Below are 27,303 nucleotides of genomic sequence, written 5' to 3'. Positions count from 1 at the left end.
GCCTGTTGTTGACAGAAAGACATTAATCATTGCACACAGGAAACGTTTTTTTGCCGAAACCAGAACCCAAGGAAACACAGGGGGTAGCTGTTTGCATATTTAGCATATTGAAGCCACTGCCGTTCCAGCACCACGATTTGTAGCAACTTTATTAGAACGGATTATCAGAGAAATTTTGGTAAAATGGGACAGTTGGATAAACTTAAAAAGAAAATAGCCGTCTTGCAAAACGAAGTAGCAAAAAAAGACGCCGAAAATGCCAAAATTATGGCACAAATACAAGCATTACAAGATCAACAAGATGTACAACAAGAAACTGGCCAAGTAAGAAAATACAACAGCTTACTCAAACTAGCTATTTGCTGAAGAGCTATTTTTGCAACTGTGTTAAGAGTTTGTTTCAAGCTTCGACTGAAGTTGCCAAAATGAAACAATTTATACAACTTTATTTAGAACTAATGCTCCGTTTAAAATAACGCTTTATGAAATAGTAAAACCAAAATGACCATATATAAGTAAAAAATATACTCAAAAAGACTGATCAACGTCTCGCATATTTAGGCAAAATGATCAAAAATGTTTTTGTACATCAGGTGGAAAACGAGGAACAAAAAAATCGTCGCATATAAATGCTGAAATTGCAACGGACAGATTTGAAAAGTAAAATAATTAAGCTCTCCAGGGTTGTGGTCACGAAACAAAATAATGAAGCGTAAGTTTTCTTTCAAAATCTAAACTGTTGGTTTGAATTATTCCCATGTAATTATGTTTTCGTTTTGTTTTAGAGAAGCAGACAAAAAACAGGTATGCTAAGCATTTTTACCAAAAAAATGGGTGAAAATGCATTTCTTTGATTTTAAACACGAGCTAAACAAAACCCTTGTTTAATACAGATTGAATCTCTTAAAATTGAGTTTGAAAAAGCGCAAAAGTGCACGGAACGAATGGAAGCAGAATACACCAAGGTGGGGCCAAAACCTGTAATAGTATGATAAATAGTTGTAATATATATGTACTGAATAAAGTCAAGTATTTACCTCCCAGTGAGGGTTAAAAAATTAAGTGTACCACAAATAGCTAAAAATGACTGCTTTATACTTTAAATAAGAATCATATGACAATACCATTAACTGCGATTCATATTTTTATATTAGGCAGAGAAGAAGTCTGAAGCATTTAAACGCGAAATGAAACGTCTTGAGCGCAATATTTCGGAGATAAACGGTAAGTAATCAATCTTATACTGTTTAATGTTTAATCAAGCAACCGTTCTAAGTACAATTATCCAAACTAACTATCAAATCTGGTTATGATTTTACATTTTAGACGAAATTCAGTCGTGTGAAAATAAACTTCGAGACATATAGGCTACTGCAACAATGCACGGACATGAACGATATGGCCAATACGGTTTAGAATGCAATTCCAACTAATTACGGATGCAACTTTCACCAAATTCAATCAAATAGGGAACAATGTGTTTAACCTAAAACAAAGCAATATTATACTGTTACCTCCACAATATAACGTCTGTACTTTTGCTCACAAATGGCGTCATCTATATAGTTTTGTTGTAATTAAGCAATGATATATTAAACAGAAAAAATATGTGTCAAGATTTTTGATTGAGGTTGTAGCGGTCATGTTATTATTACGAACAATGTTTACATTAACGTTGCATTTTCGTGTGCAAGAGCATTTTATTGCAACAACAGGAAATGTTTCGTTCGATGCTTAAAAAACTTTGAGTCATTTTGTTCTTCTAGAACAGGGGCGGGCAACATACGGCCCGCGGGCCGGATCCGGCCCGCGACGGGATTTTGAGCGGCCCGCAGACAGTTTCAGGTCTTACATGATAATGTGGCCCGCGGCCACATTCCGCCGCAATCCCCCACTACTTGCTTACTGCGTCAAATTATAGTTGCAACGGACAGTAACGCTCCCCAATAGCAAAAACTTTCCCGCCATTGTTACCATTGCACCATACGTCCATTGTTACGACATAACTGCCAACCATGTGTGTGGCCTGCTTTCACGGTTTCCTTTGTTTCCACAAGTGTATAGCCTAGTTAGTGTTTCAGCAGTATCTAAGTCTGTGGTGTATGCATTAAATTTGCTGTGGTGAATAATTTTATGTTATATCAGTTAGATTGTTTGGACTGTATTGTATTTGTGATGTTCTTGAGTGTATTTGGTTTAGGTGGTCAAAAATCCGTCTTAAATCACTGGATAAATACGCGATTAATGTATCGATTCAGGAATCCGGCCCGCCAAGTACTTGATTTTCCCATGTCAGGCCCGCCGACTGGAGAAGTTGCCCGCCCCTGTTCTAGAATGTTCTGCACAAACATAAAGGTGTTTGCGCATACTTCCTATTGTTTATACTGTCGTTTCAGTTTCAAGTTTAAAGAAGAACACAGCCGCTCGTACTTGACAAGAAGCATAACACCTGGGTTAGAGGACGCTATAAATTTATCAATTGTACCTTTGCCATAAAATAATTTCTATAACTTAAAGTAAAAAAGGTTTACTGTAAAAAAAGGTTAAAAGTTTTTGCGTTACTATATATAGCTTGTTTTCGACTTTGTCGCGGGTTTTTCTATTAGTGTTCTATACTTCTATTTGAATAAGCAAGATATTTCTCTCGTTACGAGATGATTTAATTGTTCGCCTTTGAAACGTTTATTCAAGATTACAAAGAAAGAAGAGATACCCTCAGTCAGCTGGTATTGAGATGCAAAGATCAAACTTACGAAACAATTTGTAACGAACATTGTAGTTTACACTGTAGCCGCCCTTGTCAAGTCGTCATCGAGGCAGGTGCGGCTACACGGTCAAGTTTGATATTTAAAGTGTCAGGATTTACATTGAAAAGAAAAGAAAGTCCGAAACTTTTAGGTGCATCAGTGCCATTTGTTAAGTAGGCATTAGGCTTTTACTTTTTAATCTGCCACTTTTTATTATGACAGTAACAATGGATGGTGATAATAAACGTTTAATAACTATAACAAGGAAATTGCATTTCACTAAAAGAAAGTTTTTGTCAAGGGAAGCGCGTGTACAGAGTAATTAAAAATAACACAATAATTAAATGCAATCGCGTTGCCATTACAATTTACATTAGCTACATAGAACGTACAAAGACTTAAAAGTTAAAATTTACAAAATGGAGCAAATCAAAAAAAAGGTAGCAAGTCTAAAAAACGAAATTGATAAAAAGGAAGAAGAAAACGCGGAACTGAAAGAAGAACAAAAACAACTATGGTTAGTATTACTTAACTGTTGGCTTATAGCTGCAACCTACTGCTTATGGGCCCCAACTAAACATTCAGCGTTTGGAGCCTGACTAACTTTAATCTTTTGTTGTTGTAGGGCAAAAATAACGGAATTGGAAAATCAGGTGAGTTTGACTGGGCATAATTAAGTCTCACAAGGTGTAGGAAAAGTAAAGTGAAATTGGTGATGTTTATTACCACACGACAAATGTTCAACTTAAGAAAACTAAGCTACATAATGTTCTCCAAGTTAAAAAAATAGCCCCAAGATTATTGAAAACAACAGAAAACTTGTACTTCGTAGCTTAGCTGTTTTGTCCTATTAATCTCAAGGTTGCATCGTTGATAACCAAGTTAGAAAACACCGAACAAAGTTTAGAAGAAATGAGAGCAAAATACATGAAGGTACCATGGAAGGCTTCTTGAACTAACAAATATGCATGGCAAGCACTTTCAACAATTAATTACTTATTATTTATTAATGGCTAACACTATCATAGATCTGGCATTGCGCAGACGTTTCCGTTTTGCATTTTATTTTATAATTGCAACAATGACAACAACAATCTGTTATTTAGCCAACTTAAAGAAATCTCTTCGGCTAAACCATTTTATTGCAGAGTTCGTTTATTTTTGTAACACTGCGTTTTATATGTTTTTGTCAGGCTGTGGGAGGTATTTAAAGACAAAGACCAACATAACTATAAAAGAAGCAAGAACTGGACCTAACCCTTTTTCAATGAACATACAATGCTTGTCCTGCAACATATTCAGAAATGGAAATCACTACACAGTTTGTTTCATGTTGTGGTTGTGCAATTATCGTATTGCTTGCAGTTTTTAGCTGCTAAACTAATCATTAAATAATAAATATTAACATACTACAGTTGTGTCAGTAGAAAATATGGTGGTTTATACTTTACCACTTATTTGGTAAACAAACAATGTAATAGCAAATTGACGATTGTGTAGTTCTGTGCAAAGGTGCATTAATTAAAACCACGTGTCAACTCGACTCCGTTCTGAGACAATATGTTGCTCTTTAAGGAAATACAACAACTGGCTTGGGCCGCGAGTCAAAAAAATGAACACAGTAAGCGCAGTGCGAAAGTTAAAAACTTTTAAATCCTAGTACCATCTAAACCAGCGGTTCTCAAACTTTTTCAGATTTTTTTCAAAACGGTCCCTTTGCCATTATTTCGAGGGCTCGCGGTCCTTATGCCTGAATGTGTATTTCAGAAAAATGAAAGTTGATTACAAGATATGAGCTAGTTATGCAAAATTGTGCATGAAAATGATCCAAAGACACGTTGTGACATCAGACAAGAAAATTAAACTTTCCGATTGTGCGCGAACAATTCCATTTTTTCAGTTGTTATGCAATAAAGGCTATTGTTTAGCAATGGGAACAGTCGTTTCTCAATTCAACTTCGATCTAGAGTCTAGATCTAGATTCTAGACTTATTTGACACAAACTGACGCCAAAATGATTATTATAGAAGTACTTCAACCTTTTCGCGATCCCCCCAAAATTGCCTCACGGACCCCTAAAGGACCGCGGACCCCAGTTTGAGAACCGCTGATCTAAACACTGAAATTACAGAATCAAGCCTAACAAATCGTAAACGCAAGGCAAGGGTTATCAAAACGTCATTGTTTGTTATAGATAATTTTTTTAAGATGTTGGGTAGAGCTTACAAGGTGCCTATATTACATTTTTGTTTACATCGAAATAAAATCTTTTGTTTACATTTTAACGAAATAGAAACATATATAAAGATGGACAAAAACTGGGAAAAAATATTATTTAAATATAAGAGTAGAACCTCCGCCAAATAAAACAAGGTAAATTATACACTATAGTTAACTTTGTTGATAACAGTTTAACGCTTGTTCTTTCACATTTCCAAACGGTAATATCTGTAGAGTTTTTTTTTTGTTCACGTGTGCAACAAAAATACAAAACGCTGCCATCACAACATAAATGTTGTCGCGATTTGCACGTGTAATCGTAGGGAAAGTTGTTTTCTACTTTTCAGCTTGATAAACGTTACAGATTAAAAATACACGCTTTTTGACAGACGGTTGTGATTGATTACAAGCTACACAGGAAACAAATCTTGACCAGGAAACATTTGGCAAAAAATAATCAACTTTTTACACGCACGACGAAAACGTGTTGGTATTACAATTTGCATGGGAACATAGCTGCTATTTTTTCTGCTCAACCTATGGAATTAATTTGCATCTGGAGGCAATTAGAATGATGTTGCTTAACATGAAAAACGAAATAGCGGAAAAAGATGCAGAAAATCCAAAACTTAAAATGTCGTAAGAAAGTTAAAAAAAATATATTTTGCAATTACGAACGACTTTTAATTGTTGTCTGTTTATTTAATTAACTCAAGATATTCAAGCCTGACATGTTGATTAAAGATAGCAACTTTTAAACTAAAACCATAAAAATGTCAAACCCTTCATTAAGTAACATGCATTAGTCTATGTACTTTATGACGTAATTCACCATTGCGTTTGTATAATAGATGGAAATAAAAGGTCCATCTAAACTTCGTCGGATTACATCTCCGGTACGCGAAATCAAAGAGTTGAAAATTGGAATACTTAAAAACGATAAAAACGAAACAACGTAAGTTTCTGGATAGCGGATAAAATTCTTCTATAAAATGTGTTTTAAGTGTGAATCAATAATGATTATTCCCCAACTATAAGAATTTATGTTTTTCAGTGCAAACCAGAACCACGACAAAAAAGTAAGTTTGTTCTCTAAACAAATACATAAATCAGCATAGTCTAGGTCTTTAAACCGAGCATTAAAGTAATGTCCGACCGTTTTATATTACTTAACTACATTTAAATTAATCGCAGAAAACAGGATTTGTCACAAGTTAAAATTTGCCAAAATTGCTGGTCCTAATGCTGAAAATCGATTTTGATTTTTTATACTATATCTTAATTAAAGCGTAATGGTTAAAGTATCTTATAGTATGTTTCAACGAACTAATCCAGCGCTATATATAAATACGTGTTGGCTCAGGAACACGCTGAAAATGCTGAAAGAGAAATAACACGCCTGCAAAAGAAAAGAGAAACGTTGAAAAGTAAGCGATATCCCAAGTTATAGATTACAATCTGCTGTGATAAATCCTCTACAAACACGTTTTAAATAACCAGTATTTTTTACATTTAGTTGACTTGGAAGCAACCGAAGATAAGTATTTTAACACGGTAAAGCAAGATGTGGACAATGCACTGATGGAACTTCAAGAAATGTATAACAATTGTTATACTATATCTAGAGAACAATCAATATTTTGTTCTGGTGCAGCCCACACAGCTTCAACTGTAACAAAATCATTTAAGCATTGCTTCTGATCTGTAACCTTGCAAATAAAAGATTGTGACTTGTGTAAAAGTTTAACAAGTGTGTGAAACGTCAAGTAAAACTTCCACACAACAGGCATGTTCCTCGTAAGGGTTAAACCAGTTAAAACGCGTATCCTCAAAGCAATACATCAGGACTGTTTTGCAAACGCCTGCAAGCAAATAATTTTGAAACACTGGTTTAACTAAATACAACACTAAGAATTGCAGTGTTGAGAACATTAAAGGTTTGAACAGGCTCTAGTAGAAATTGTTAAAACAAAAAAGTCTCGTACTTTGTATAGCTTAGTTATTTTGTCCTATTATTTACAATTGTTTAGGTTGCTTTGATGGAAAACAGATTAACAAACACCAAAAGGAATTGCAGCAAAATACAATCAGGATCCTACGAGAGTTCTTAAACTAACAAGTTTCCATGACAAGTTCTATTAAAATTCACATTAATTTATAAATGGTTAAACAATCATACATCTGACATTGCGCAGACGTTTTGGTTTGCTTTTCATAACTGCATCAACCTCAATGATATAGGCCAAATTCGCGTTTGCTATGTGATATGTACTAAACCGTGCAAGTACTGTGCAATTATTACAGCGATTGCTCCATATTTTCGTAGAGGCAGTTGTTTTTAATTTTTTTTTTTGCTTGGTAAATGTTTCAGATTAAAAATGCATGGTTTATGACAGAAGAGTATGAGTTATTATACACAGGAAACAAATTTTTGCCAGAGGATGCACGAAAACAGCTGGCAAAAAAATGCGGTATTTTTAACCATCAGATGTAAACGCGTTGGTATTACAATTCACATTACATAGAAACCCATAGGAGTTGCAGCAATTTGCTTAACTTATCGTTAGTTTTAATTTGCAAAATGGAGGCAATAAGAAAGAAGATGGGCAATATGAAAAATGAAATAGCAGAAAAAGATGCAGAAAATGCAAAACTTAAAAGCGAACTACGAAAACTACGAGAACAAATCGACAACGTAAGATAAAACAGCGTATTATATCTTGCATAAAAAGTTTTAGAATTACAAACTAAGTTTTGTTGTTGCTGTTGTTGATGTTGTTGATGTCTATTATGCTTATGGTTGCTTATGGTTTTTAAGTATGCTCTTTATAACGGCTTTTTAAAAAACGACACAAAAATGTCAAACCCTGCAGTAGTATATTTCGATCTATAATATACTGTACAACGTTAACCGCAATCGCTTTTGTTTAATAGGAGGGAATAAATGATCAATCTAAACTTCGTCGGATAGCCTCGCAGGAACGCGAAATCGAAGAGTTGGAAAATCGAATAGCAAAGCTAAACACTGTTGCTAACGATACAAACGACACAGCGTAAGTTTTATCAATTTGCTTCTAAGCATGTTTTTAGCTTAATTTGTGACTATAGGCTTTTACTATCTCGAATATATTTTTTCCAGGACAAACCAGATTTACGACAGAAAGGTAAGTCCTGTTGTTCTTAACCAGTGTTCTTTTTTGGACCCCATAACACATACAAAGCCAGACCAATTTGTTTTTTTTCTCCACTTATTTTAAGTAAAGCAAAATCAAGCACAAATTTTTACAGCAATTAGAAAATGTGCCTTAATAATTGCAAAACATACAGATCGCAATGTTGGAAACCGATTATAAAAGCGCGCAAAGACGTTTGGAAGAAATGGGAGAAAAATACAAAGAGGTAACAAATATATATTTCGAACAACTATTTTATGCATTAAAAAGGGTAATTTCGCGTTTTTTTTCAAAAATTTGCGATCAAAGCACAGCGATCAATTTATCTGAGATTTTATTATTTTTTCATCGAACTTATACGCAACGCTATACCTATGTACTTGTCAGGCTTTGGATCAAGCCGAAAATGCTGAAAGAGAAATAAAACGTCTACAATGGGAAAACGAAACGTTGGAAAGTAAGCGACATTCCAGTTATATCTGCTGTGATAAAAGCCAGTCCATTGATCTCATTTAATCGCTGGTGAAACTTTTTTTACATTTAGTGGACTTGGAAATAGCCCAAGACAAGTATGACAAGATAAAGCAAGAGATGGAGAAGACACTGATGGAACTTACAGACATATAGAAATTATATGTTCAAAACTAAAGCGTTCTATACATTAATGTAACTATATAATATATAATACTTATCCTACAATATGTATAGAAACATTGTTTCAAAGCAGCTCAAACAGGTTATATTGTGCGATATCTGAAAATCATTTGAGAGCATTGATTGTGATTTCTGCGTCTTTGCAAATAAAATGTTGTGATATGTGTAAAAGTTTAATTACCAAAGAGTGAATTCCTTTCAGCAACATTGACAGAAAATAAACCTCCCACAGAACAGTCAATATATTTCTCGTCAGGATAAGGCCGGTTCAAACGAGGATTATCGAAGCATTATATAAGACTTTAGAACATTGTTTTTACGCTACTCTATAGTTTCGCAACATTTTATCAATCTCTGTGTAAACTGGTGTAACTGATGTGCCCCCTCATATCACTGATAATGACATCAGCATTTGTCAAAACGTTGGATTAATAAAGCATGTCGGTTTTTCAATCTATTTGAGCCGTTATTTTCCTCATTATACATTGAACTGTTTTGCAAACAAAAGATTTAGATACAATGCTGGTTTAACTAAATACATTATTGAGAATTACAACGTCAGCATAACGGTTTAAACTGGCGCTAGTAGCAGGAAAATTAAGCCTTTTTTCTGAGTATACATGCTTGGTGTAGGCTATATAAACGTAACGCTGTGTGGTGCATGTGATTTTATTTCAAACATTTCTGTTCAAGCTTTTCTGGCTACAGTTTTAGGTATGTTGACATAAGGCAATGAATAATGCGCAGGAAACAGTACTTAAAATAGGGCTTTACACTAATGCATGTTGTTTGGAAAGAATATAATACGTTGTTACAAGGTGCACCAGGAAGTGATTTTCTTCTTAGCAAACTACTTATTTTAAATTTAATAATGGATCAAATTAAAAAGATGAAGCAATTGCTGAAAGATCAAATATAAGACAAAAGACAAGACAGATGAAGCAAAAAGATGAAGCAATTATCAGACAAGACAAAAGAACTTTCAAGAACTGCAGCAAGCACAACAACAAATTGACGGTGTAAGAATACGCCTAATAACGTGCCTTAATATCTATTTAAGTATTGAATGTACCAAAGAATTTACTAGCCTAAATTTCATTGTCTAATACAGTTCTATATTAGGGTTACCGTATGTGCGTGAGTAAAATTCCGGACGGTTTCAATAAATATCTTTGGCGAAACAAAAGTTGCGTTACAATGTTACGCGTACCAACCCAAACAGTGCCATTTTTGATAAAATATCTTTACTACCAGAGATAAAAAAGCGCAGGTTTGTTTCTAAATATGTTACAAAACAAAGTTTTATAAAATCCGGTCCTTTCAAGATGCGTTATTTTGCATGAATGTACACAGGAGGGTGTATCGTAAATCAAAATCAAAATCAGCACAGATAACAGTTATAACCTAAACCTTTCAGTACCCCCTAAAAATAGTTGTGAAAACTACTGTAGGTTAGTTAGGCTACTAGACGCTACAATTCCGGACATTAAGAGTGTATTTGAAAATTGTTCCGGGCACAGAACGCCCAAATTCCAGACATGTCCTTGAAATTCCGGACGTCCGGTAACCCTGTAAAATCTATACCTATTGTGACCGTATTTGCTAACTGCAACCTGCGACGAAATACAAATACTTATGAATGTGCCCCTTCAAGTAACTATGATACATAAGGTCAACTAAAATCGTTTTTTTTTATCAGATGGAAGCAGAAGACCAAGTTAAAATTGATCACATAGAGCCACTGGAAGAAAAAATTGAGGAGTTAAACAGTCAAGTAGATCTGTATAAAAATGTTATAGACGAGGAAAACAATCAAACATAAGTAAGCTAATATGTTATCAAAATGGTGAATTTCATTTGTTACTCATGTTTGTTTGCTGAATGAGACAACTGCATTTGAGACCAAACTAACATCAAATATTCTTTCAGTGCTAACCGGAACCACGACCAACAGACAAGTTTTGCGTTCTGAACCAATAGAATTAATAGTAAAGTAAAACTTTCAGTATAGACTTAAATCTGTATTTTTTGTTTTGCAATGTATTGTAAGATTATATCGACTTCGTCGATTTAATGGCATCCTCAGTTCTAAGAAATAAATAAAAATAAATAGAATCAAGTTTAAAGCCATTCAGAAAGTTTGTTTGATTCTAATCACAGTTATAGAGTCAACCGCGGTTGCATATAGTTAACGGGTTGCGCGAAGCAAAATTGTCAAGTATGACCAATTCATTGAAGTTTGCTAGTTTAGTAAAGACATCAACGGTATGATATAATTAAACTCGCAATAGGAATTTAAGCAAAAGTTTCATCAATGAGTAATACAAAGCTTAATACTGGTAAAAAACGAATCTTTCAAATAGCCTAAATGTTTCGTTTAGTTAAGACAAAATTGAAGCCCAACTAATATATTAGTGGGCTTTTTACTTTACTAAGCTTATTCAAAACAACGTAGGTTTTTGTAGTAAGCAATTATAGTGTTTGACAAATATCCAGATTGCATTTCTGGGGATTGAAGTAGAAAGCGCAACGAGTCGCTTGACGGAAATAGAAGAAAGATATGATCAGGTATATGACTGGTAAAAGTACAAAGGGCGATTTTATAAAGTCATTATTTTTTCAACCCCTGTCCTGGTAGTCATTAACAAATAAGTGTTTAACACATTTTGTTATTTTTTGCAACCGATTTTCCCATTATGTAACTGTTTCTGCAATCGATCTCAGCTAAAAAAAACGTTTTCCTTGATAAAATTAAATTAACAAAAAAATCAAGCCGCTAAATCTTGTTACAATAACACAAGTCTACGTTTTTAAGAAATATTATGTTTTGAGGCTACAAAACAAGCCAAAGATTTCGAAAACGAGGTGAAACGACTACAATACGACGTGACAGCGTTGGAAAGTTAGTGCGACTTCCTCCTATACCTCAGTCTTTAACTTATATGCACAATTGTGCTAAATCCAATGAGTAAAAGGGGTTAATCCAATTGTATGTTCACTTTTAGGTGACATTAAAACGACTGAAGATCAATATAACGAGGCAAAACAACAGCTGGATGAGGCACTAAAAGAACTCAATGACCGACAAGGCAACATTCGTCCGCCGATGCTTACATCCTTTCCACGTTAACGCTGATTTAGTGTATTTTCTATAAAGCCAGTCTTACATAATCAGAAATGCCAACACCTGTATAGTTTTACTTTCACAAGAGGCGAAGCTGGAAAGTATCATAGACAAGAACAATATTACAACTGTAGGGTATTGTTTTGGTCGAAACGACTATAATTAATAAACCTCCCTATACCTATATTGGACAGTTAATTTTATATAGCTACTTTTCACGCAGTTTTCATGTATTCCTTACATTAGGCCTATGATGTAAAAATTATGTGATGACCAATTATTTAGTGTTTGCGTTTTATATGATATTGTGTTCCCATTTTTGCAAAACAAATTGTTGAATGGTTTGTGATCGTATTATTATGCTGGTTACTAACAAGAAATCAAAAAACGACCGCTGAGTATTGTGACGTTTAGTCCATATATGTTAGTTGTTTGTAATCAGCATTTAGCAGAAGGTATGCTGCTTGACGAGGTACATTTTGAGACAGCGCATCTCCGAATAAACATACGCTCTTGATAAGGCAGATTGTCGTTGTGGAAAACTTTGCGGTGAATATTTTGCGAATGGGTGCAGTGTAGATGTGATGAAAGATTGAGAAGCAAAAGCACTACAGCAGGCCTATTGTAAGCAAAACCTACGAAAGTACAGTCATATATACAAAAACCGTTCCGTCTAAAAAAAGGTCGCCTGGTATGTGTGTTGCCAAAAGTCAATGAATCATATTAAACAGGAAACAGTTCTTTGTTGGTGGAAGCACAGAAACAAGGCCAGAAAAAACATAAACGGATCTTATTACACCTTTGTTAGAGTATCATAACAATTTACAGTAGACTCTCAAAAGGGTAACTGTATATTCATTCCTTATTTAAATTAGCAAAATGGATGGACAGAAGCTTCCAAGAGTGAAAGCAGACTTCGCGAGATTGGCCCAATTGAGTGCAGAGAAAGATGAATCAATTGCAAAAATGAAAAATCTAATAGGAGAACTACAAAAGAAAGCAGACAAGGTATAAGAAACACAGCGCCATGTAACTACACTAGTCTCTGAAAACCGACCGATCCTAAATTTTCTAAAAACATAACCCAAACTTGACCAGAAAGTTGGTAAAATTCAACACGAATGAGACTAAACTTGAAGTCAGCCCCGAATTAGCTGCGATATAAGAATTCGTAATTTCGAACCCAACTCGAAAGCTTGGGCCGTAGTACAACTTTGTACTTATATAGGTTAGAATAATGGGCTTCATCTAATGTAAAAATTGCAGTGAAACAGATAACGCTATGATTACGCCCTTGTTGAAGTAAAAAAAAAACTTACCAAGGTAACTGAAATTGTGTTCTTTTGGTTTTTGTCATCAGGTGAAAGTAGACGATCAATCGAAAGTTCGTCGCATAATTTCTTTGGAACAAGACATCTTGGAATGGGAAAATCGAGTAATGTATCTGAAAAAAATTGCAGAAAGAAATAATGAAAATATAGAAGCGTAAGTTTTATTATATGTAAACTCATATTTGTAAAACTAACCCAAACGATAATGCGTAACGTAAATTCTTATTTTTAGCGAAAACCTGATCCACAACAAAAAGGCAAGTTCTTCTCCAATGACGTTAGCAGCCAAGAAAGTCTGTTTTAACTTCTACTACAACCTAAGTTAAATTTTGTCCATCGGAGATAATGTATAAATAATGTTCTTAACCATACAAGATTTCAAATAACGGCAAAGATTACTCCTGATTTTGTGTAAAAAGCCACAAACTTGTTGACAAATACTTTACGTATATAGGTTGAATTACTCCAAATTGAGTTAGAAAGCAGCACGAGCCGCTTGGCAAATTTTGAAGAAAAATACAATCAGGTATAAAAGTTGTGTCAAATAAAGTTTGCATTACAAGCACAAAAAACAAACTTTACCCAGTCGATAACAGTAAACAATACATTTGAGACACCCTTGAAACTTACACATAGTCCAACACACTTTTGGTAGGTTGTGCAAAAAGCCGAAAATTTTGAAAAAGATGCAACAGACCTTCAACAAAAGATGAAAGTGTTAAAAGGTAAGCAACACTTTTGAATTTAACTCAGTTTACATAACATACGTTTTGATGTCTATCAAACTCTCAATCAACTTATGGTATTTTAGTCATCAAAAACAGGACACTTACTTCATCGCATATAATTGCAAGTATGGTATTAGATATATTCGGAAACGGTCACACCCGCGTTTTTTGTGTGTCCCACATGGACCATGTTGTATAAATGCGCATTGCTTGCCTTTTTTACGTTTTAAACTTTGCAACAAGTTGCCTTAATAAACAACCTCAAATAAAGAAAAAGAAAAATGGTGTCCGATGCTTTTTTGAGTAGCATAAAAATTGTCCCCTGAAATATAAGGTTAACATCGTCAAAAGTTTTGGGCGTAGGAGTTGCTGTAAGGCAGGGGTCGGCAAGCTTTTTTGCACTGCGGACCGTTTTTGAAAGCGAAATTTTATCGCGGACCGGTCTTTAAAAAACTACAAATATTTAGCAATAAAAACGCTTAAACTAGTTTATCATCCCCGGGATACATAGGCAAAATGTTTTATAGCATTTAACCTGAATAATTATACGGACTGGTAACGAACTCCTCGCGGACCGGTACTGGGCCGCGGGCCGGCGGTTGCCGACCACTGCTGTAAGGGATCAGAAAGCGTAAGCCTAAAAAGCGGTTCAAATGTTTACAGTGGTCGCGCTGGTCCGTCTTATTGAATCAAAGTTAACTTACATAAGGTGTAATTTGTCCGGCTGTAGAACATGTGAGAACGTCCATAGTGCAAAGAAGATCGGGCACCGTTTTATGACATATAAAGCTAGACCAAATTCAGTCAATTTTTTTTTAAACGCGAACACGACCCGAAAAGCCTGCTGGTCAAACTTATAGCTCTGGTTTGACAACTGCTCTAAATTACCAATATACGTAAGATGACAAAGGGAGATGATTGATTGTACGCGGGAAACAGACTTTTACCAGAGGATGCACGAAACGGGGTAAAACAGAAAACACACCATACGCATCCGCTTGGCCATTGCATATTACATGGAAACATATTCATATTACATGGAAACATATTCATATTACATGGGAACAGACAGTACATTTTCTGCTCTAGTATTGCTAGTAATAATATACGACATGGAGACGATAAGAAAAAGGATAATAAACTTGAATTCTGAAATAGCGGGAAAAACTGCGGCTAATGCTGGTCTTAAAGAAGAATTAAGAGAGCTTCGACGTCAAGTAGACAAAGTAAGAAAAAATACCGAACATAAACGATCAATTTACAAAAAGACGTCGTTTAGTTGTGAGCCAACTGTACTTCAATAACTGGGTTATAATCTCGCCTTTAAAGGTTGGATACAAGTTTAACCTCAATTGTTTGTTTTACATTAGGCAGATGTTTAACGGTGAATTTAAATCTCGCCGCATAGTGTCACTGGAACAACAAAATATAGAGTTGGAAGGTCGGGCAAGAGAACTACTAAAGGTTGCAAGACAAAACATAGATGAGTGAGTTTTTGATATATTCGTTACCAATGATACTGATTCTAAGAATCTTACGTTGTTCTTTTTTGTAGTCGGAACGAAACCGGCAACGAAGAGGTAAGGCCTGTCTACTATAACAAGAGCTCTTGGTTTTAAGTTTTGCACCATTTAGTACTTTAAAACGCAGTAGACGATGAAGTGATTTGGCAACCAATGTGCTTAAGCCATTGAGATATTCGAACAGCTTATGAACGAGAACGTTATTTGTATGCATTGACGCAATGTATTCAAAAAAAAAAACCACAACATGATAAGCAGAAGATTTTAAGTGTTTTGTATTTTGTCTTATTTTAATGAGAAACAGCCGCAAACAAGATTCTTTGTGCTTTTATCATGGAGTTAAAATTGATTGTGAAACATACAGATTGCGTCGCTGGAAAACGACCTGGAAACCCAAGAAAGAAGTTTAGAGGCAATGGAAGAAAAATACCACAAGGTTTGCGGTTATCGCAGTGACGTAACGCATGAAAAAAGTGATGTTTTCTGCAGTTCGATTTGCCTAATACTAAACACTACCAAACGTACAACGTTCCGCGGACATTAAACTACTTGTTTTCAGCCTAATTCAACACGTTTTTCTCGCGACATGTTTTTTAAATTATCCTTGCTTCAAACATGTTTTTTTAGACCGAAGAACAGGCTGAATGTTTTAAAAGAGAGGTGAAAAATCTACAAGAGGAGATTGGTGAAATAAAAAGTAAATAAATACAGCTAATATGTGATAAAATAAATAAAACTGTAAATATTGTTTACGTTTAGTTAATCTCGAAGCGGTCATAGAGGAACACAACAAGGCAAAGGGAGAGCTGGATTCGACACTAGCTGAATTGAACGAGTTATAGATACGACGTGTTTAAAACATAAATTTGCTAAAATTATACAGTTGTTTGCATATAGTTAGTAATGGCAACTCGTACGCAGATTTACGTTTTACCTCAATCTGTTCCAATACATGTTACAATTATAATTGTAATTGATTTCAAAACCAGTGAATGGCGACCTAGACTTAGCAAGCATTCTGAAACAAACGATGATCGTTGTAACGTGCCTTACAAATAAACTACATTGAAACCGACCAACCTCCTGCATGTTCGTTGCTCGCAATTCCATGACAAGCCCTGAAGCACTTGAGACCTTAACTGTAATTTGCATGTAGAGTGGGCGGGTGTGTTGCAAAGCTAGTCTGAAAATTAAATATTTGGTTAAATGTTACAATATTTACATCCATAAGTATAGAAGTATCTGGTGGGAAAACGGTTTTGCTATTACAAACATTCGGCTACACAAACAATGACTTAAAACATTTTATCATGCTGTTTAATATCTAAGCATTCATTGTTTAAAGATGACCTTGTTAAGGTAGGTACGAGATGCAGCCCATAAAAATGTGTAACGCGCCTTTTCAGTTCGGTATGGACCTGCAGTTAACAGTTGTTGCAATCGTTATTGGCAATATAAAACCGGCATATAAAATCCAGTTAGGAAAATCACATCTGTCTTGCACAACGACCAAATCACGACTACTACGTGCATTCCTTGCCACGTCGAGTATCGCTACTTACAGAAAGCACCCGGGGGCGCCACAGAGCACATGTGACGTAATAATTATGCAACAAATGCAACAAAACTGATTGAACTATAATAAATTACCTAAATCTAAACGCCCTTCTGATAATTTCATAATTAATCCCAATAAACTTTGAATGCACTTAGTATGTTGTACGATTCACGCCTAAGTGGGACGAAGTAATTGTAAATTGCAATGAAATAGAACGACATAAAAAAACGTGGTCACATTCAAAACCGACAATGTTAGCAGCTAATATAGGCAAATTGAGAACAGCGCAAACGTATTTTGCCAATAACTATATGCAGGGTTGCCATCGACTTGAAACCAAAAATAAGGACAACCGAAAAATTAAATTTTCATACGAAATAAAACAAATGTTCTTGATCAAATCTTTGCATTTATACGAACCGTGGCATATCATATGCAATATTTGGGCAGAAACAATCAGATTCAGTTACTTCTTGTTCGTAGAAAATACTTTGTGCATCGCACAACAGCTCAGGTCTAGGTTTACTTTCATTTGTAGCAGGAATTGAAACAGTAATTGTTGAAAATAAGACAAAAGAAGGACTCAGGTCAAAAATAAGGACAATTCTTAGAAATAAGGACAATAAACTTTTCTAAGACAAAGCCTTTCAAAATAAGGACAAATCTTAGAAATAAGAACGGTATGGCAACCCTGATTATATGCTATGATATTTGCCTATGTGTAATAACCGAAAAAAGATAATAATTTCCCAACCAAAAAAAATTAAAACAGTTTATCGAATAAATCAATCTGACAGACAGTTAGGCCTACATATAAATCTCTATAGAGTTTACGGCTGTATGCAACAAATTTATTTAACGTGGGGGTATGCGGGGGCAAATGGTGCACTCGGGACAGTCCGTGTCCTGTTTTTCTTTCGAAATAAAAACAAATCCGACACGAATCGGAAAAACCTGACACGGAATACAGGTCTGTGTCGTAGAAAGTGGCAAAGTATTTTTTTTACAAATCTGTTGTTTGGCAGCAGTTTAAGTTAACAAATGAATGTTTGTTGACAGGTGATAATTGATTATATATAAACGCAGAAAAAGGTTTTTTTTGCGAAAGAGTGCACAAAAAAGGCGCCATATGGAAACGTTTTCAAATTTCTGTGCCCCTGCACACGACAATCAAATGTGCCTTAGATATTTGAAAGTGTGCAGCAAAAATAAATTATCATCCAACGGTTTAGAACAGGGATTCTTAACCGATAATAATGAACAAAACTTGTAAGTTTTATCCAATGTTGGGGATGTTTGTTTTTTGGTTTAGGGTGTCATCGTTTTACTTTTTACCGAAAGGCAATCTTACCCAATACCTTAAAAAAGGTTTTGTTGTTGTGTCACAATGAAACAGGGTAAATGCAAAATCTTTTGGCTCGACTACTGTAGGTTTAATTTGCAAAATGGAGGAAATTAAAAGGAGGTTGCTGGCCCTACAGAAAGACATACATGAACACACCAATGCAGCTGCAGTAAAATAAATAAAACTTCGAGAACTACAACGGCAGTTTGAACAGCAAGACCAGCAAAAGAGATTCCATTGTATTTTTTTAATTACTATTTGTTTGTTTTTTATTACCACTGTACCTAATTAATTAGGTTGTAATCCCATTCCAACCCTCGGTGCAATTGTAGCAAGGTCCGCGATTAACATGCCCCTAATATAATCTTTTTTACGTCAGATGGGTGGAAAAGTTGCCGATGATGGGATAAATTGGCAAACAAGCTGAACAGGCAGAAAAATGGAGACAGAGGTGTCACCGATTTGTAAGTTGTTGTTAAGTTTCAAGGTGTATAAGATGAATACATTCATACTGAGATCAGCCCTGAAGCGTTCATGTACAGACAAGCGGTCACGGCACGCTTATCAATGGTCGAACTGGCGATACCCTGCTACAAGGCTGACATGTGCAGCATGCGAGGCAGGCAACGGTGTTTGTGATTCGACTTTCGGCAGGTTCACCACCGAGCCTGTGTAGCTCAGTTGTTAGCGTGCGAGTCCGGAAAAGACCCCTGTCATGGTTTCGAATCCCATCGCAGGTTAGATATTACTTGCCATATGGTGAAATATTGGACGAACGGCTTGATTCGGTATAACGCCTTCAATGGGCCTGACGTACTGTGATATATTCTAATATACATCTTTTAATTTAATGTCTAAACCAGCGGCTCCCAATCTGGGGTCGAGGCCCCTTAATTAGTGATCTGTAAAAAAAATTCGCCGGAACCGCCAAAAGCTTTCAACAAAATTTTTAAAGGTTTTAGGCCATTGGTTTGACGTGGTGCGATTGAACCCAAACTAAAGAGTTCTTTACTTTTTTAGTGCAACGATGGATTTCGAACTGGAGCCGGACAGGCAAGTTATGTTATCTCAACCAGGGAAACTCACGGAACAATGATTCGGTTTAAACCAATTGTTTCTCAGCGTCGGCGTCAACATTTGCAAACAAGTCGGGAAGTCGTAAAAAATAAAATCACAAAACAAATAAGGAAAACACTGGTTTAATACAAAACCTAACAACATATTTCCTAAAGCATGGGGTCTCAAACACGCAGCTTTCCGTTTTTTGAGGCAAAGTATTTAAAAAAGTTAAGTTCTGGATTTTTAAATGAATGTGCATATAATAAGCAGATACAGCTGACAATGGGTGCAATGTCTTCGTGTTGGATAGCCTTTATTTTTTGAGAATCAGATTTTGCATCACATTTGTCATTATTTTCGAAAAATCGTGATAGCGAAAGCTAGTTCTTTTGTTGTGTTGTATTTTACTATTTTTTTGCTTGTCGGTTGGTTATCTTAACACCACAATTTTTTGTCGATGCAAATAACACGAAAACTATACTTTATCTAGATTTCTATATAATGCGTTTTGCTGCAACGTTTGCTGTAATGTAAAACATAGATACTACATACACGATGGCCAACAAATAGATTTAAGTTTGATACCCCCGTGTAAAGTAATGCTGTGCCTATGTTTTCAACATATCTAGCGGGATATAAAACGGATGGAATTAATAAACACGGAAAAGGAGTTGAAAAATGACAAAAGTAGTATACAGCGAGGTAATATTATTTCCAACCATTGAAAATGATTAAATTAGGAAAGTTTTGCATCAGCTTTTACTTCAAGTTTTACGACATTTTTTAGGCTGCAGAAAAGGCCGAAAACTTTAAGAGCGAGGTAGAACGCCTAGAAGCAAGAGTGGAATTCTTGAAATGTAAGTCAGAGACCTTTTTACAATTTTCTGTTCATCTTCTTATTCTACGCCCATATTTTTTTACTAAAAAGAGCACACATATATATATACCCTAAAATTGTCAGTTTAAATCGCCCAGTTGAGATAAAGTTAATGTCAGTAAACATTAATGAAACTCGCGTAAGTGTGAGTTATCTATGCATTTTGAATGGTTTAATTTGCCTAATAGTTGTAATGATAAAAATGCCACTAAAGAACGGTAATTGGGCTTATTTTTTGTCCTCGGGGGGCAAGTTACTTTTCGTTAAAAGAAGGACATGTTACCAAAAAAGGACGTACGTTAGGGTTAATTTTTATATTTGATTGCAGTGGCTATACAAAAACAGACGCTGGAATACTCTGAACTGATGGACACAGAATCAATGCGTTGGAAATTACCTTGACCCTTATATTACAGTTTTTTTTTAATGTTTAAAATGTAACGTTTTCACATACTCAGTATAGCAATATATATTCAGTTATCATGTGGAATATAATGTGTATTAAACTGTAAATAGTAGTATGCCAGGCCTATTAAAAGCGTGATGCTGAATCAAGCCGGTTTCCCAAGCATTCCCATATGGCACGGCACAGACTAGAAAATCTTCAGGTGGGATGGTTTGGTGGGTCATAATTAGTTTTTGTTCAATGGTAGTGGCAACAGTTACTGTTGTCATTTTGTTAAATTCTGACATCATAATACAAGCAACTTGTTTCACGGCAATTTTTAGTTTTTACCAAAATGAAGCATTGGATTTTTAGCATCTGCATGTACACAAACATGAAAAAGATGAAGTAATATATTTTTGCTGCCAACAAAATTTCGTTGTTTTTCTGCATGCGAACAATGCGACCAATGCTCTTTGTTACGCCAAAAAAAGAACATAAAACCTTAGTGCAGGGTTGCACAACCATTTTGCTGGGACGGCCACGCCGCAGATTCTTATTTCACCAACGGCCGCCATTCGCCTGGTTATTTTTGTTTTAAAATACTTGGTTTATATCATGTATTTACCATCTAATAACGCCCAAAAAACCAAACTAATCTCTAGCTCGGTGCATAGATTGAGCTGCACAGCGAGGAGATCAGTCTTAAGTGTTTATGATGTCATAATCTATATTGTGGTACCTGTATTGTTGGCATACAATAGGCGTACAAAATGTCTGACACATATGGTTATTAGGCTGGTAATACTCTTTTTAATACCACAAAAACTGTTTAGAGCAGTTTAAAACACCCCTGCCTAAGTTTAACCTTCCAGTGTTTTGATATTGAGCGAATACAAATTGCCGTTTTTAGCGACTATATACCATAAACTTTGACAAAAACGAGTATATTGAACCCCTGGGGTTCGATCGAACCTCGGTTAAGAACCACTGGCCTGGAAGATAAGCCAGCTTACAAAGTACGATGGCCGAAGGAAATTAAACAGTTACAAAACTTACCGAAGAATAACTTTTATTGGTTTCTGCTTTTGGTGTTCCTTCCTCCCAATCTGCCATGTTTATCTCCTTCACGTCGTTCCTCGTTGCCATGGCAACGATAGCCGACTGAGGGCAAAGACAAGTTGTAAGAATCGTCGAGTTGCGACGGGTAAAAACATTCGTTATATATTAAGGCCTTTCGTGTATTAGGTAGCATACACGCTGATTTCAATGCATTAATAGGTTACGCACGAAAATTCGGCTAAAAGTGTTCCAAAGTATATTTATTAGCTATGGTTCCAAAATACAGTAGGCATATGTTAAAATATTGATTAGGACTACTAATTATTAAAGGAAAGGCATGACAAACCATGCAGCTTTTGACATGTACAAATGAGCACTTATTAGCTAACATAAAAAGGTTAACTTATTTCTAAATTCCTGTTCTCGTATACTTTATCTTATCCTAACAATTTCCTGCTTCTGGCGTCGGTCAGTCGCACTTTCTTTTCCAAGTTTAGTGCCAATCATATCGATCACCCTAACAAAAACATAATACAGTAACTTATCAAACGCCGTAATTTCATCATTGGTATGTCGTGCTGCTTCAGGACAAGCAGGATTGCCATAAAGTTTCTGCCTTGCTTGCACGCACATGGGAAACTATTAACTTGAAAAACGCTTTGGACTTGAGTCCCTGTCGCAAATGTTTTGTAGCCTTGCCTACGCCCGTAAACCGGCCTCCAGCAAAATACGCTGATTAGCCAGATGTGTTTCATAAAATACGCTTTCGCCCATGCGTCAAACTTGGCTACCTTTATAATTTAACAACTGAACCCACAGTTTCTCTGCGGTTAAATAATTGTGTAACATGGTTTGCAAAAAAGGGCAGATTGCGTATGGGAGTCAAGTTAAAAAAGCACGAAAAAACGTGGATGAAATAGAAGCTCTAAGGCTGCAAACATTAGCAAGCGCCAAAAAACTCTTTTAAAAACAGGTTTCATTGTGTGGATACTGGAAGTTAAAAATGTGCATTACAGCTTTAGTTAGAATTGTGTATGTAGGACCAGCAAAGTCAGCTAAAAGCTAAAAGTTTTGTTTAGGGGCGGCACTACAGTCAGGCGTATATGTATCTAAACACAGTACGCACCATGTCGGAGTTATGAAAATAATTCACTTTCCGTTCAAAACACATAGGCTAGCAAGGCTAAGGCCTAATATAGCCTACCCTAGCCTAGTGGAGCTTAAGTAGCCTAGACTACTAACCTGCCTTGAAACCGTTGAGATTTTCTTCCAGAATCACATGATACATTCCATGACATGTTTCCTGGTGGTGTCAGACATACTTCTTGTTACATGTTAAATGCCAATCATAAATTTATCATCATAATTGTAACACAGCCTACTACAAACTCACATGGTTAACCAATCTATTTAGAGTAGCCTAACCTATAACTTTTATTGATTTAACCATCACAACTTCAACTTTAGCACACACAAGCAACTCCGTAAAGTGTTTTTGCTGTTAAATTGCTCGTTGCCAGTAGCCTGATCGACTTGCCCGCAAACCAGCCACCAGCAAAACGCGACGGCACTGATTAGCCTGATGCGTTTCACCAAATTAGATCCTACATGTTTAAATGACGCCTGAAGAATGATTTTTGTTAAATCTCAACAATAAAGAAAGATTGCTATTGAGATAAGCAAGGTACATATTTTTGACATCAACAAACATCAAACGATATTCAAAAACTTTGAGGATTTGTTGTTATTGTTTTCTGCCGAACAGACGATTGGGTCACGTGACAACTGCTGCAAAGACAGTTAGCTGCTGTTTACAGGAAATAGTTTAAAGTTACGTAAAATCAAAAGAGTCATGTCTCAGCGCAAAATTAACTCCTTTTTTAATTCAAACTTTGGGTGAGTGCCTTTTACTATTACTATAACTGATAACCGCTGTTTTAAAATATATAACTGCTAATATTAGTCGTACGCATGAAGTTGTGCATTCCATTGTGCACAATTCATGCATTCATGAATGCAGACAAAGTTTATAATACCACATTCATTCTTACAACTTTTGCAAACATAAAAACGTTTTTGCTCGCACTTTATGCATCTTCCTTTTCATCCAAAATTGCTCATGTGTTTTATCATAGAGTTGGTCAGCCAAACGTTGAAATGAATTCGTCTAGAAAAGGCTCATTCTGGAACAGCTACAAGTCATCAAACCAAACTCTTCAATTGTATCAAAGCAAAAGGGTAACACAATTTGCACAAACATTTTGAGGTGAATTTTTCATTCTAAAATTATTTGTACAGAAGGAACAGAGGGCCAAAAAGATGAATGATCAAATGGCATTTAATATAAGCAGTGAGTTGTCTACACCAAGCGATTCACAAATGATGGATGATTCCCAAAATTTTCCTTCATCACAATCACAGGTTTCTTTTCAATTGAACCGTTTCCTTTTACTTTGGAATAAAAATAAAGTCTGTTAATATGGATTGTCATGTGCAATATCCGTTCAGTTTTCTTCAACTTTTTTATTACTTGCAGGAAAGCTGTAGTTGGAATCCAAGAGCACCCAGCTTTAAACCAAAGAGAAATCCAAATGCCCCCTGGAGTCGATCAGGTTTTTATTCCATGGATTCAGACATGAAACCTGATTACAGACAGTACATCGAAGAGGCTGAGAAGGTTGCCAAAGAAAAAGAGGAAAGGTTAGATTGTATTAGTTTAAGTCAACCTAAACACAATCCTTATATATATCTTATGCTATTTAAATTTTATGCCATATAAATCACTCTGAAATAGTGTAATTTATGGCCATAAAGGTATGAAAACCATACATCAGGATAAAAGCACAAAGCAAGATGAATCCAATAGAAATGGTTGTTCATGTAATAACATTTAAACGACATACTTGCTATTGTGTGCAGGGAAATGCTGCAAAACTTTCTGTTGTCTGCTAAACAATGTTGTGAAGAGGCAAACATGATGGCTACACAATTGAATGAAAAACAAGAAGCTCAGACTGCAACTTTGATAGCAAAATGTAAGTGCAATAAGAAACTCCAATTACTAAAATACACTACCACCTCTCTGTTTATCTTTCCTTTAACTACAGTTCAGAAACTGGCTGAAGATATCTCTATTGACAAACTAGTGGAAAATAACAATATACAGGTATGTTATCTTGAAAAGCAAACAGTTTAATATGCCTGTAAGTAGAGTTGTTTTGTTTTAGATGAAAAAATTGGACACAAACTTGGAAGCATGCTTGGAAAAATTACAAGCTCTGGAAAAACAGTTTGAAAATCATCAAAAATCAATAGCAGAACATGAGGCATCTATGGTATCTGCTGTACAGGTATTAAACTGTTAGGGAAAATTTTATATAAGCCCTGTAATAGCGCAAACAGTGATGAAATCTGAATTGCAAATGTTCAAGTTGACCTAGCTTTTTTGTACTTGAATATACCTAATGTTTTAAATCTTTTCATAGAAAAGTATGCTTCACAATGTCAACATAATTCACATGCAATGTTTTACAGTTGTAATAAACAAGATTCCCATTAGTATTAGTCAAGATGTAACCAGTTCTGACTTTGTTGTTAAGGAATGCTGGAGACAAGATGTTCTTGTGCTAAAAGAGCATCTTTGTAACCAAAAACCAATTTGCACAGAAATGGCAACTCAATATTCACCAAGAATCTTTACTGCTAAGGAATCCCAAACCTGTTTTTCACCTACAGGTACTGTAATATGGTTACTAGTCTGTAGCTTTATTATAACTTCGCCCAGAAGTTGTTCCGTTTGTTGGTGGGTTAAATTTGAGGCAGTGCATAACATTAGGTGCAGCCCTTTACCACATGTATTTTTTTAAAGGGTTTTCAATTTTGAAACTGTATTATAAGTAAGGCACCACTGGGTCTGCAAAGGTGTAAGCCAATTCAGTGTAAAACATTAGGCAAATATTTTACAGCTATAGCCCAGAACATTGTTCGTTTATAGCATAAGGGTGTCAAACATATGTATACCTGTTGTATATTCATGATAGCAACAGTCTGTCTAGCGAGTTTTTTAAACAACTACTTATACTTCACCTTTTAATTCTACATAAATATGAGCACATGTTATGTATTTCCAGTGCAACAACCTTCTGTCGGCAAACATAACAGAAATCCAGAGACCAAACAGCATGATTATGTGCCCTATGCCCCTAAACACAGGTGTGAAGTATAGCCAGATGATTTTTTAACAGATAGAAAATTTTAAACAATAACAAATGCTTTAACCAGACAAAGCACAAAGTATCAGCATCAGTTCAACGAGGAAAGGAGTTTTCCAGGACAGGTAGTGTTAGCTGAGGGATTTATTTTGCACTGTCAGATAACATGCTTTTTCAAATGTTTAGATTGATGATGACTACCAATGTTATGCAACGGACTTTAATGACAAAGAAAATTTCAAAACAAAAAAGACAAACCGAAAGACCAGAAAACCAAGGGTATGTAAAAATCCTTTGTATTTCAATTTCAATTGGATGAGTTGTGAAACTTATTGGCCTTTTGGTACATGTATCGGCAGCTTTACTTAAAATAAATGCACTTTAATTGCAGGTAGGACGAAAACAAAAAACTGTGATGAACTGTGGAAGCAGTGGTGCGTCCATATCCAGAGCAGTGCACCCCTTTAGGTAGATGCTTTAAAGTGTGATTTCAATTGTTTTCATATTCTTTGCAATTAAAAAATATCTTTGCTTTGCAGCAACGAAAGGCACCTTGAAAACAACCAGGTTGTATGTCGCTAAGATACTTGTCAAAGTAAAACTGTAAATCTTTATTTACTACTTTTTTGTATTTAGAAAGAGGAAGCTACTTCCATTTGCTCTCCTGGTCTGCTAATGGTACCATCAAAAGTAAGGAATGTTTTTTAGAATACTATTTGCTACTAAAAGACAATGCAAATATGACTCTTGAAAAACTAATGCAACCCCCAGTAAGGTGTAGGTGCCGACAAATAAATAGACAAAGTTTTTGTTTGGCATAACAATGCTGTTACATTAACTCGGTGAATCCCAACCTTTATTGACGAAATCTTCACTTAACAGTTCCAAGCATTTTCATTTCTCTTGAAAAGACTACACAGTAGATTTAAAGTTGGGCCATTTGTCAACTTCACAGGTTATATTCCCAGAGCTAATGTCTATTTGCAAACCACATGAACTAATTAAAGAAAATTCTTCCCTTCAAGTTTTAAAATGCTGGTCAGAATAGTAAGTGTTGTTCATTAGCGACAAAATGGGGTCACTTTGTTATGTGGGGTTTAGGTTGTATACCTTCATTCTTTGCATTTACTTTATTTCTGTTTTGGCACAGAAAATTATCGGAAATGGTTCGGAGACTGACGATGATTATTTCTTCAATCTTTTTGATGTGGATGGCACAGAAATATCTTTTTGTTAGTTTGCAGTTCGCTTGTTTAATGAAATGTCAGAATTCGACGATTTTTTGTTGATTAAATTTTTCCTTGTG

At 35.4% G+C, this 27,303-nt stretch overlaps 4 protein-coding genes and 4 long non-coding RNA genes across 12 annotated transcripts; all 8 read left to right on the top strand.

Annotated features, from left to right (window-relative positions):
* Position 1: 1 nt before the first annotated feature.
* Positions 2-789, top strand: LOC145220227 (uncharacterized). The gene is made up of 2 exons (XR_013858041.1): positions 2-324; positions 594-789. It is a non-coding gene; the product is annotated as an uncharacterized LOC145220227 (long non-coding RNA).
* Positions 790-840: 51 nt separating this feature from the next.
* Positions 841-4,531, top strand: LOC145220336 (uncharacterized). Its single transcript, XR_013858111.1, has 6 exons — positions 841-965; positions 1,155-1,224; positions 2,397-3,264; positions 3,373-3,400; positions 3,609-3,680; positions 3,941-4,531. It is a non-coding gene; the product is annotated as an uncharacterized LOC145220336 (long non-coding RNA).
* Positions 4,532-7,473: 2,942 nt separating this feature from the next.
* On the top strand, positions 7,474-8,971 carry LOC145218432 (uncharacterized). Its single transcript, XM_080085838.1, has 6 exons — positions 7,474-7,662; positions 7,902-8,020; positions 8,107-8,131; positions 8,295-8,366; positions 8,528-8,597; positions 8,685-8,971. Exons 1-6 carry the CDS (start codon positions 7,549-7,551, stop codon positions 8,765-8,767), a joined length of 483 nt encoding a protein of 160 aa, XP_079941964.1. The 5' UTR covers positions 7,474-7,548; the 3' UTR covers positions 8,768-8,971.
* Positions 8,972-11,232: 2,261 nt separating this feature from the next.
* Positions 11,233-12,277, top strand: LOC145218895 (uncharacterized). The gene is made up of 3 exons (XR_013857778.1): positions 11,233-11,362; positions 11,627-11,696; positions 11,800-12,277. It is a non-coding gene; the product is annotated as an uncharacterized LOC145218895 (long non-coding RNA).
* Positions 12,278-12,739: 462 nt separating this feature from the next.
* LOC145219897 (uncharacterized) lies at positions 12,740-13,575 on the top strand. The gene is made up of 3 exons (XM_080087199.1): positions 12,740-12,926; positions 13,279-13,403; positions 13,482-13,575. The coding sequence occupies exons 1-3, from the start codon at positions 12,798-12,800 to the stop codon at positions 13,573-13,575; spliced, it is 348 nt and encodes a 115-aa protein (XP_079943325.1). The 5' UTR covers positions 12,740-12,797.
* Positions 13,576-15,041: 1,466 nt separating this feature from the next.
* LOC145218393 (uncharacterized) lies at positions 15,042-16,575 on the top strand. Of its 2 annotated transcripts, XM_080085796.1 has the most exons (6): positions 15,042-15,203; positions 15,348-15,464; positions 15,533-15,557; positions 15,865-15,936; positions 16,128-16,197; positions 16,260-16,575. In XM_080085796.1, the coding sequence occupies exons 2-6, from the start codon at positions 15,352-15,354 to the stop codon at positions 16,340-16,342; spliced, it is 363 nt and encodes a 120-aa protein (XP_079941922.1). In that variant the 5' UTR covers positions 15,042-15,203; positions 15,348-15,351; the 3' UTR covers positions 16,343-16,575. The 2 variants fall into 2 exon arrangements, with proteins under 2 accessions (XP_079941922.1, XP_079941923.1); XM_080085797.1 differs by lacking the exon at positions 15,865-15,936.
* Positions 16,576-18,359: 1,784 nt separating this feature from the next.
* LOC145218633 (uncharacterized) lies at positions 18,360-20,860 on the top strand. The gene is made up of 4 exons (XR_013857679.1): positions 18,360-18,867; positions 19,424-20,164; positions 20,250-20,319; positions 20,668-20,860. It is a non-coding gene; the product is annotated as an uncharacterized LOC145218633 (long non-coding RNA).
* Positions 20,861-23,303: 2,443 nt separating this feature from the next.
* On the top strand, positions 23,304-27,303 carry LOC145217857 (uncharacterized). 4 transcript variants are annotated; one of them, XM_080085207.1, is made up of 16 exons: positions 23,304-23,470; positions 23,552-23,682; positions 23,922-24,024; positions 24,085-24,207; positions 24,323-24,486; positions 24,706-24,821; positions 24,894-24,952; positions 25,014-25,136; positions 25,386-25,521; positions 25,917-25,998; positions 26,068-26,122; positions 26,184-26,276; positions 26,389-26,465; positions 26,537-26,564; positions 26,634-26,687; positions 27,148-27,303. In XM_080085207.1, exons 2-16 carry the CDS (start codon positions 23,639-23,641, stop codon positions 27,232-27,234), a joined length of 1,344 nt encoding a protein of 447 aa, XP_079941333.1. In that variant the 5' UTR covers positions 23,304-23,470; positions 23,552-23,638; the 3' UTR covers positions 27,235-27,303. The 4 variants fall into 4 exon arrangements, with proteins under 4 accessions (XP_079941333.1, XP_079941336.1, XP_079941335.1 ...); XM_080085210.1 differs by lacking the exon at positions 27,148-27,303 and having other exon boundaries at positions 26,634-26,705; XM_080085209.1 differs by lacking the exon at positions 23,552-23,682 and having other exon boundaries at positions 23,305-23,470.

The sequence above is a fragment of the Phallusia mammillata genome, chromosome 3 (genome assembly GCF_965637545.1).
Source record: "Phallusia mammillata chromosome 3, kaPhaMamm4.hap1.1, whole genome shotgun sequence".
In the NCBI taxonomy this organism is placed as follows: Eukaryota; Metazoa; Chordata; class Ascidiacea; order Phlebobranchia; family Ascidiidae; genus Phallusia; species Phallusia mammillata.
The sequence above is the reverse complement of the archived record's forward strand: the minus strand, read 5'-3'. Positions and strand labels throughout refer to the sequence as shown.